This window comes from Mus pahari, chromosome 1 (genome assembly GCF_900095145.1).
Source record: "Mus pahari chromosome 1, PAHARI_EIJ_v1.1, whole genome shotgun sequence".
Taxonomy (NCBI): Eukaryota; Metazoa; Chordata; class Mammalia; order Rodentia; family Muridae; genus Mus; species Mus pahari.
Genome location: NC_034590.1, coordinates 106,815,718 through 106,825,102, shown reverse-complemented (window position 1 = coordinate 106,825,102; position 9,385 = coordinate 106,815,718). Strand labels below are relative to the sequence as shown.

The 9,385-nt window shown below is 44.9% G+C and overlaps 1 protein-coding gene across 2 annotated transcripts in view; it reads left to right on the top strand.

Moving 5' to 3' along the window:
• The first annotated feature begins 276 nt into the window (after positions 1–276).
• C1H10orf143 (chromosome 1 C10orf143 homolog) overlaps positions 277–9,385 on the top strand; it is a 38,944-nt gene continuing 29,835 nt past the window's right edge. Inside the window, exon 1 of one of the 2 annotated variants that reach the window (XM_029545960.1) lies at positions 277–562. In XM_029545960.1, the coding sequence (XP_029401820.1) occupies positions 494–562 (69 nt within the window). In that variant the 5' untranslated portion in view covers positions 277–493. The remainder of the gene's footprint in view (positions 563–9,385) is intronic. The other variant, XM_029545963.1, reaches the window with a different exon arrangement.

Sequence of the window (9,385 nt, the reverse complement as noted above, 5' to 3'; positions counted from 1 at the left end):
TCGACCCGCCTGCAAAATCACTAGGCCAGGCTGAGAATTCGAGTCCTCTTGTACCATAGAGCAAAACTGATAGCTGTCAGACTGCAACTCCCAAAGATAACGCCCAGTGCAGCCTCCGGCGTGCCGATTGGTCGGTGGATCTATCTATCAGGACTCAGTAACCAATCACAAGGAAGGAAAGGCGGGCGTGCCTCCCGCGGACCAAGGGTTGCAGAAGGGTGGCAAATCCTAAACAAACGACCTTTGGGACTGACTTTGTGAACCGAGAATCGACAAGCCACTCACGGCTTGCGAGGTGTCAACCTGCGGCTGGTGGGAGAATTCCCCGCACTTCAGGCCGTAGGAGATTCGGGTTTCGGCTACTCCTGCCTGCAGCCCCTCTGTGAGGGCAGTGTATTCCAGGCTACGCCCCACGCCTCCTCATTGGCTTCTCCAGACACGTGGTCGAGTGGTCCCTCCTCCGGGTGGCCTGAGAGGCGGTACGCGAAGCCGCATGGACAGCCTGGCGCCGGGCCGGTGGAGACGGCGGAGGACGGAGGAGCTGCCAGCCGCAGGGGACGCGGTAAGCTCGGGGCAGGGCGTGGGCAGAGGGAGGTGGCGTCCTAGCTGGCGCGCGGGCGCCCGGGGCGTGGTCCTTCCGGAGGACCGGCCGGCTGGGCAGCGGAAGCCTGCTGCCGAAGCGGGGGACAAGGGCGGGGACTGGGTGGAGCCAGGCAGAGGACAGTTCCGCCCCTCCCGTGCGCTTGCGCAAAGATGAGGACCCTCTTAAACTATAGTAACCTGAGTGTTATGGAGTTTAAGGATCACAACTTGTGCCACAAGTCCGCTCTGGCCACCTATCCTCCTAAACAAACAGAAAGAGCCAAATTAAAAGTGGAAAGTGGGAAAAGATTTAATACAGCTAATCGGAAGAGGAACAAATTAGATTGAGGGAATTATTCCAAGTCTGATTTTGGAGTCCCGAAGTGAGACTAAAGTCGAAATAGAGAGCCAAGAATATCTAAGCAGTCCGTGTCAAAAATGTAGCCTGGCTAGCATTGTCCCAGAATTATCTAGGCTTCATTGTCATCCTTTATGTTGTTTTAGTTTTGTTTTTTTTCGAGACAAGTTTTCTCTGTGTAGCCCTGGCTGTCTTGGAACTCACTCTGTAGACCAGGCTGGCCTCGAACTCAGAAATTCGCCTGCCTCTGCCTCCGGAGTGCTGGGATTAAAGGCGTGCGCCCGGCACCTTCAGTGTCATCTTGTGTAGTGGTCTGACAGAATTGTGTGATATCTCTGTCTTTGAGACAAGTTCCGGGCTCTGGGATGGTTTCTTCCTGCCAGCCAGCATGAGAAATTACCATTTCTTCGGAATCCATTGTTTGAATAGTCTGTTAGTCTCTGTAGAATATCTCCATTTCTGCCAAGCCTATACATGGAGCACTATGAAAGCCCAGGTGCTCAGTCTGTCACAGGCACCTAACTTCTGCCCCAAACCGCGGGAGAAGGCAAAGAGAAGTTATGCGTTCCTTTAAGGGGAGGTGGAAGTCTTTGGGTAGGCTAAGCTGGCTGTGCCAGGTGCTGCCCAGGAGCTGCCCAGGAGCTGAGCCTGCAAGGCATCTGACATTGCAATAACCTCTACAGTTCTCACTAGGTACCTGCACCGTTGAGTTACAAAAAATATTACCAACAAAACAAAACAAAAGAACCTTCAATTGTTGCAGGATATTTGATCACACTCTTTTTTTTCATAACACTCTTAAACCCCCAGATTGTGTTATTTACTGGAAAAATAGCCCTAGCACACACCTGACTATTGTAAACAGGATAAAACAAAGTCAGCCATGGTCAATAGGCGGAGCAAGCAACCAGAGGACAGGAAGTGAACATAGAAGTATTAAAACATCATAGAGAATAAGAGAAAGTTGGGAAGATGGACAGAGAGATACACAGGAAATAGAAGAGAAGGGCCTGCAGTTAAAGGGGGTCTTTGATGAAGGTATGGGAGAAGGGGCATGGCTTTTGGGACATCAACTGAAGAGGAAGATCAGCTGGGTGTTTTCTCTGTCTCTCTGAACAAGGAGACTTTTCATGCCAGCATCTGGCTCCCGAGTCTTCATTGGTAAATTTGTAAGGATTGATTTCCTTACAGAAACTTAAATTTACTTAAACCGTAAGCTTACTTCAAACTGCACTCAATGTTTTAAGTAAGTTTATGGTTTTGTGTTGAGGCTTGTTCATGGGAGAGATTAGGAGTAGGCAGCCTCTTAGCAGAGCAGTGCTACCTCTTCTCATTGCACACTGACCAGTTCATACTCGGTTTTCACCTTCATTTACTTCCTCTTAGTAGTTTTTTGAGACAGAGTCTTCTATAGTTGAGGCTGTCCTCAAATTATGTTACATAACCCAGAATGACCTTTCCTGAACCTGCTGCCTCCTCCCAGAGCTGAGATGACATGTATGCAGCATTTCCTTTTCCTTGCTGCTACAAGGCTGTAGAAATAATGCATGCTGGTGTGTCTTTCCAGTCAGCACAACTGTGTTACTTTTACTTTAGGTTTCAGTTTTGGAGACAGGATCTTTCTACCTATCCCACAGTGGCCTGGAACTTCTTTCCTTTGTAGCTCAGGCTGGTTTGGAACTCTCGATGTTCCTATTTCAGCCTCCCCAGTGCTGGGATTACAGACATAGCCACCATTCCACCAGCAGGCAACTTTGAGGATTTTGTTCTGTTTTGTTTTTTACCATAAGAAAGACTAGGGTAGGTGTGGCTTAGTGGTAAAGCAGGTACTTAATATGCACAAGGCCCTGGGTTCCATCTCCAAAAGCACACACAAGAGAAAAGATGGAGCTGGGGAGATTAGCCAGTGTAATTCTTGTGTGCAAGTTAGTTCAAATGAAAAAGCCACATTTGTAACCACAAATGTCTCTGGGGAGTCAGAGACAGGCAGATCCCTGGGACTAGTTGATCAGCAGCCTAGCTTACTTGGTTAGCTATAGGCCAGTGAGAGACTTTGTCTCAAAAAGCAAGATGGATCGTGCCTGATAAATGATACCCAAGGTCGTCCCCTGGCTGCTTCTTAGCCTTTTATCTAATAATCCAGAGTGATTTAGTTAAGTAGCTTCTTGTGCAAAGGCTTTCTGTCCTCTCCCTCACTCACCCCTGGTGCCCACATGCAAATGCATTTGTTTGGTTTCTGTAGAGCTGAGAATAGTTTCCAGCTTCTGCCTCCAGCTCTGTGCACTGTGTATTTCTGCACTTTGTGTACAGCTGTGCCGGCTAGTATTATGTCTACTTGATACAAGCTAAAGCCATCTGAAAGGATGGAATCTCAACTGAGAAGATGCCTCCATGAGACCAGGCTGTAGGCAAGTCTGTAGGGCATTTTAATTAGTGATAGGTGGGGGAGGGCCTGGCCCATTGTGGGTGGGGCCATTTCTGTGCTGGTGGTCCTAGATTTTATAAGAAAGTAAACTGAGCAAGCCATGGGGAGCAAGTCAGTAAGCAATACCCCTTCATGGACTCTGCGTTGGCTCCCACCTCTAGGTTCCTGCCCTGTTTGAGTCCCTATCCTGACTTCCTTTGCTGATAAACTGTTATATAGAAATGTAAGTTGAATAAATCCATTCCTCTGCAACTTGCTTTGGTCATGATATTTTATCATAGCAATGGTAACCCTAACTAAGATAATACCCACCAGCAGAGCTGAGAAAACACTTTGGCCAGAATCAGCATTTGGCAAGTGGTCCTTAGGCAGAGCCAGTTGGATGCCAACTTCTCATAGCACTCAGTATCCTGGCCTTGATAACAGAAGTTTCTAGCACTGTGAATAGCTACCAGGGTACCAAGTGTGGCAAATGGATATCCAGTGTCCCTCTGTTCCCTTGGGCACCTGCTGTATTCCTTGCACTGCTGTGGGTATTGGTGATGTCACAACCTTGCTTAGGTACACCCTAGGTTATGTTAGGTTTCCTCTACATAAACCCTGTGCCATTTGCACAGCATTGTGGTTACTTTTCTTTCTTTCTTTCTTTCTTTCTTTCTTTCTTTCTTTCTTTCTTTCTTTCTTTCTTTCTCTTTCTTTCTTTCTTTCTTTCTTTCTTTCTTTCNTTTCTTTCTTTCTTTCTTTCTTTCTTTCTTTCTTTCTTTCTTTCTCTTTCTTTCTTTCTTTCTTTCTTTCTTTCTTTCTTTCTTTCTTTCTCTTTTTTGATTTTTTGGTTTTTTCGAGACAGGGTTTCTTTGTGTAGCCCTGGCTGTCCTGGAACTCACTTTGTAGACCACGCTGGCCTTGAACTCAGAAATCCACCTGCCTCTGCCTCCCGAATGCTGGGATTAAAGATGTGCGCCACCACGCCCGGCTGTAGTTACTTTTCTATTGCTGTGAAGAGATACCACAATTAAGGCAGCTTATAAAAGAAAGCATTTAATTGGAGGCTTGCTTGCAGCTTTGAAGGGTAAGTCCATGACTGTCATAGTAGGGAACACGGCAGGCATGGCACCAGAGCAGTAGCTGGGAGCTTACATGATGAGATGACAACTACCAGACAAAGAGAGACAGAGACTGGAAAATGGTATGGGCTCTTGAAACCTCAAAGTGACACACCTCCTCCAAAGGCCACACCTCCTAATCCTTCCCAAACAGCTCCACCAACTCATTCAAGTATGTGAGTTTATGGGGACCATTCTCATTTAAACCACCACACTCAGTCACAGGGATTAAACTGGTCTGGCTGCTCACCTGTTGAGGCAGGGGAGACAAATTTAGAAGAGAGTCTGGCCCTATGGAAAGGAAGGAGTCACAGAGGTCTTTACTTGGGTCAGAAATGTGCAGGGCTTCCATCTGCAGGAAATGGAGTAGTAGGGCAGGGAGGCACCTGGGGTGTCTCCTCTTTCTCTGGACTGAAGTTTACTAAGGCCATGTCAAGTTGTGTGTGTGCGACTCTGAAAGATTTAACAGTTCATATCAGACCATTTGGGGTTGAGTACAGAGGAAGGGTTACAGGAATGACAGAGCCTTGCAGAGTCTGTTAAAGACGACTCCCTTGAAGAGCTGCTCTGTGACAGCACCACACAGGTTTATGAGTCACGTTGCTTGCCCACAACATATGAATGTGCTTGTCACCAAGTCTTCCATCCCTGAGTCCTCTCAAAACAGCTCAGTTCTGGGCAAGACAGTAGAGCAGAGCCAACCTGTGATGCCCTAGTGAACCAGTACGTGCTTTTCTAGCTTGCAAGTTCCAGGGAGAAATGACTGCATTCTCTTGTAATTTTTTCCGTTTGTTCTTTAGAAACAGACTCTGAGAATGTGTTGATGTCCTAGTCTACTGCTTCTCACTTTTTTTTTTAAATATTTATTTATTATATGTAAGTACACTGTAGCTGTCTTCAGACACTTCAGAAGAGGGCATCAGATTTCCTTATGGATGGTTGTGAGCCACCATGTGGTTGCTGGGATTTGAACTCAGGACCTTTGAAAGAGCAGTCGGTGCTCTTACCCACTGAGCCATCTCACCAGCCCCCTGCTTCTCACTTTTACTTTTTTAAAATTTAGTTTTAAATATCATGATTAAATTATTATCAGCATATGACCAACCACTCACATTAGGAGGGCGGGCATAGTTGGGTTTTGTGGCCTCCACAAATGTAAGTACAAGTATGAATGCACTTGTTTTCCTTCCTTCTGGGTGTAGGACGAGATTGAGATTTCTGGGTGCTCTGGTAAATATTTGCTTAGTCATCTAATGATTCCAGATTCTAGCACCAAATGGTTGTAGCACTGTCCCCCCAGCTGGGAGCTAGCTCTCGCGTCCTCCTCACCCCAGTCTTTTTGAGGAGAGCCTCCTAGCTTGGTGTGAAGTGTGACCTCATTGCTTTTAATATGCATTTCCTGGGCAGTGACCAATTGTCTCCATATACTTCCTGGTCATTTGTCTGTTTTTTTGTTTTTTTGTTTTCCTCGAGACAGGGTTTCTCTGTATAGCCCTGGCTGTCCTGGAACTCACTTTGTAGACCACGCTGGCCTTGAACTCAGAAATCTGCCTGCCTCTGCCTCCCAAGTGCTGGGATTAAAGGCGTGCGCCACCACACCCAGCCAAAACTAACTTTCTTACAAGAAAACATAAAGGTTCAAGGTGGGAGAGGGTTTCTGCAAGCCATGAATCTGGTAAGCAACTTCTATAGGCATATATAAAAAAGGGATGGTGGTGGAGAGAGAGACGAGTGGTTAAGAGCATCTGCTGCTCTTGCAGAGGACCAAGGTTTGGGCAGAGGATGTCCTTAAAGAGACAGACAAAGGCTTCCCCAATGGACACGTCATTAAGAGTCCGTGGAGTTACTCAGAATAAACCGCTTTTTCCCCTCTGAAGTTAAAGTTGTGTTTTGGCAGATGCTTTTTTTAAAATCAGTGTTGAGATCTGTGAATTGCAATTTTATTTTCAGTTTGTTCTTTTTGTAGACTATGTCTGCTATTCTGGGCCCCTTGAATTCGCCCATGAATTTTAGGGTCAGCCTTTTACTGCCTGCAGAAGAGTTAGCCCGAGTTCTGCTGTGTTGAGGCTTGAGCTCCGGCCCTGGGTGCTAGGTAGGTGGTCTGTAATCACATTCGGCTTGGAATTCACTATGGAGAACAGCGCGGCCTCAAACTTGTAGAGCTCTTCCTGGCTTTGCCTCCCAAGGGATTTTTTTGTTGTGGTGGTTTGCTTTTTGAGGCAGGATCTCATATAGCTTAGGCTGATCTTGAATTCAGGATCTAGTCAAGGGTGACCTTGGGTTTCTAATGCCACCTCACTGCTGCTGAGCTGGGGTTACAGGCATGCGGTCTGCTGTTTGTTTTCTATTTAGCCATTCTTTGCTAATTTTTCCTGTTTTCCTCCTTGTCTTTGTTTAATGGGCCATTTTTGTTTGATCGTGTGCTAATTCCCTCACTGGTTGGTTAGTTGTGGTTTGCCGGTTGCTTGTTATCTAGTGTGTATCTTCAGTTTACACTACCATTGTAGGCTTCATCGAGTCACTTCATGGTGAAGAAGCGTCCTTATCTTTCCTCTTCTGTCTGTTCTTCTCAGTTGTAGTCCTACAGTTTACATGGACCTACACTCCCTGTGCTGTTCCTATTATACCCACCCTGTTCTTAATTCAATTGGACCCTGTTTATCTGTCTGGATTAGAGGAAATCTGCTTATTGAAGGTGCCAGTTCATAAGTGCTTCTGTTCAAGCAACTATACTTTAAAGAGGTTTCCATGGCAAGAACCAAGAGATCATAGATTTACTCACAAAGTTCCATCATAGTCGAATTCTTCTTATAGTCCATATTTCCTTCTGGATGTTGAGGGTTAGGGATTGTTTTGCATGTTTGTGTTGGTGATTGGACCCTCACATCCTTGCATGGGTGATTGATTGTATCCTTGGTACTCTAATACTGAGCAGAAACATCCTATGTCTATAATCCATTTTATTTTATTGGTTTTTCAAGACAGGGTTTCTCTGTATAGCCCTGGCTGTCCTGGAACTCACTTTGTAGACAAGACTGGCCTCGAACTCAGAAATCTGCCTGCCTCTACCTCCCAAGTACTGGGATTTAAGGCATGCACCACCACCGCCCAACTTATAATCCATTTTAATATTTCCTCCTGATTGGTTTTTTGTCTGTGTTAGGAAATCAAACACTAGGTCTTGTACATGTTAGACAAGAACTTTACACTAGATTTCATCCCTAGATTACTTTGAAAACTTCTAGAGGACAGTTGCTAGGGACCATCTACAAGACCTCATGTATAATAGACAAAAGTTCTATTGCTAAACTACATTGCTAGCGTTCTTTTATGAGACAGGGTTTCACTACTTTACCCAGACTGATCTGTTCTGTAGCCAAAGCAGGCTTTGAACTTGTAATGTTCCTGCATAGCCTCCCAAGTAGCTAGGATTACAGGCCCATACCATCAGCCATAGCTTGGTATCTCAAACTTGATGGGATTTATAACCCTAGAAATCAGCGAATCTCAGTAATTTCAAGCATGGATATCATGAAGAAAACTGTGGCAGAGACAGCTAGTGAGGAAATTGCTCAAAGGTACTGATAGAAAAATGTAGAAGCAGCCAGAGACAAAAAGACACACTGTGTACTGAGACACAAATGTAGGGCTATGAATTCACACTGGAAATGCTCCTACAGAACAGTAGAGTTTCATCAATGACAGAAAAAAAAATACTATCTAGAATTCTATACCCAGTGAAAGTTATCTTTTGTGTTCAGTTTCTGAACTTCTATTACTTTTTTTAAAGCTCACCAACCTTTTCTTTGAAAGTGCCTAATTTGCTACTAATTGCATATAGTGCATTTTTCATCCCAGGAATGATAACTTTTGATTTGGATCATGTACATACACATAACTCATGTCTTAACATTTTGAGCATATGCAGCTATAGAAACTCTTTAGCCAGGCGTGATAGCTCACGTCTTTAATCCCAGCACTTGGGAGGCAGAGGCAGGCAAATTTCTGAGTTCGAGGCCAAGCCTGGTCTACAGAGTGAGTTCCAGGTCAGCCAAGGCTACCCAGAGAAACCCTGTCTTGAAAAACCAAAGGGGGGAGGAGAAAGAAATTCTTTGAGTGTTCTCTGTGGGTAGAAAGGAGGGGACTGAGGACAAGATGAAGGCTTTAAGGCACACCCCATGACTTACTGTCAGCCCATGCATCCTATTAGCTCATCAGACCGTGATTCTGTTAATAAGGTTAATACCCTCACTGTCCATCTCTTGGAACATGGTCCAAGTACATAGTTGTGAATTCTTAGTGCTTGTGAGAAAACTCTAAGAAAACAAGAGTCTTGTGACATCAATTTCTTCAAAATGTGGACTTGGAATGTGTTTTGTGCTCCTCCCAGGTATAGCAGATAGGAGTGGGTTTACTTCAGATTACTCATTATTGCTTGCTGCTGTTAATCTTTTTATGCCTCTATGGAAAAAACCATGTTTTTGCCATGAGTAGATTGTCTTTGTGATTCTATACCACTGGAAGTTAAGAGAACTTAGGTTATTTTTAACCCTCAGAGTATAAATTGATGCTCTAGATAAAGTTGGCTATTGCATGGGACTTTAGTCTGCCTCATTTTTGGGCTCCATTCTTCCAGGTCCCACCACTGCCACATGGTAAACACCAGTCACTCCTGGAATCCCATCTCAGAATACCGCTGCACTGGAATCAAGCCTTCAGTTCATGAGACTCTTGGGGACACCTAATAACCAAACCATTACAAATAATTATACCTAGTAATTTTTATTAGTCATATGTTGGCAATTAGAGATGTGGTGGTTTGAATAAGAATGGTTCCCCCATAAGCTTATATGTCTCAATACTTAGTTACCTGGGAGATGTACTCTTTGAAAGGATTAGAAGGATTAGGAGGTATGG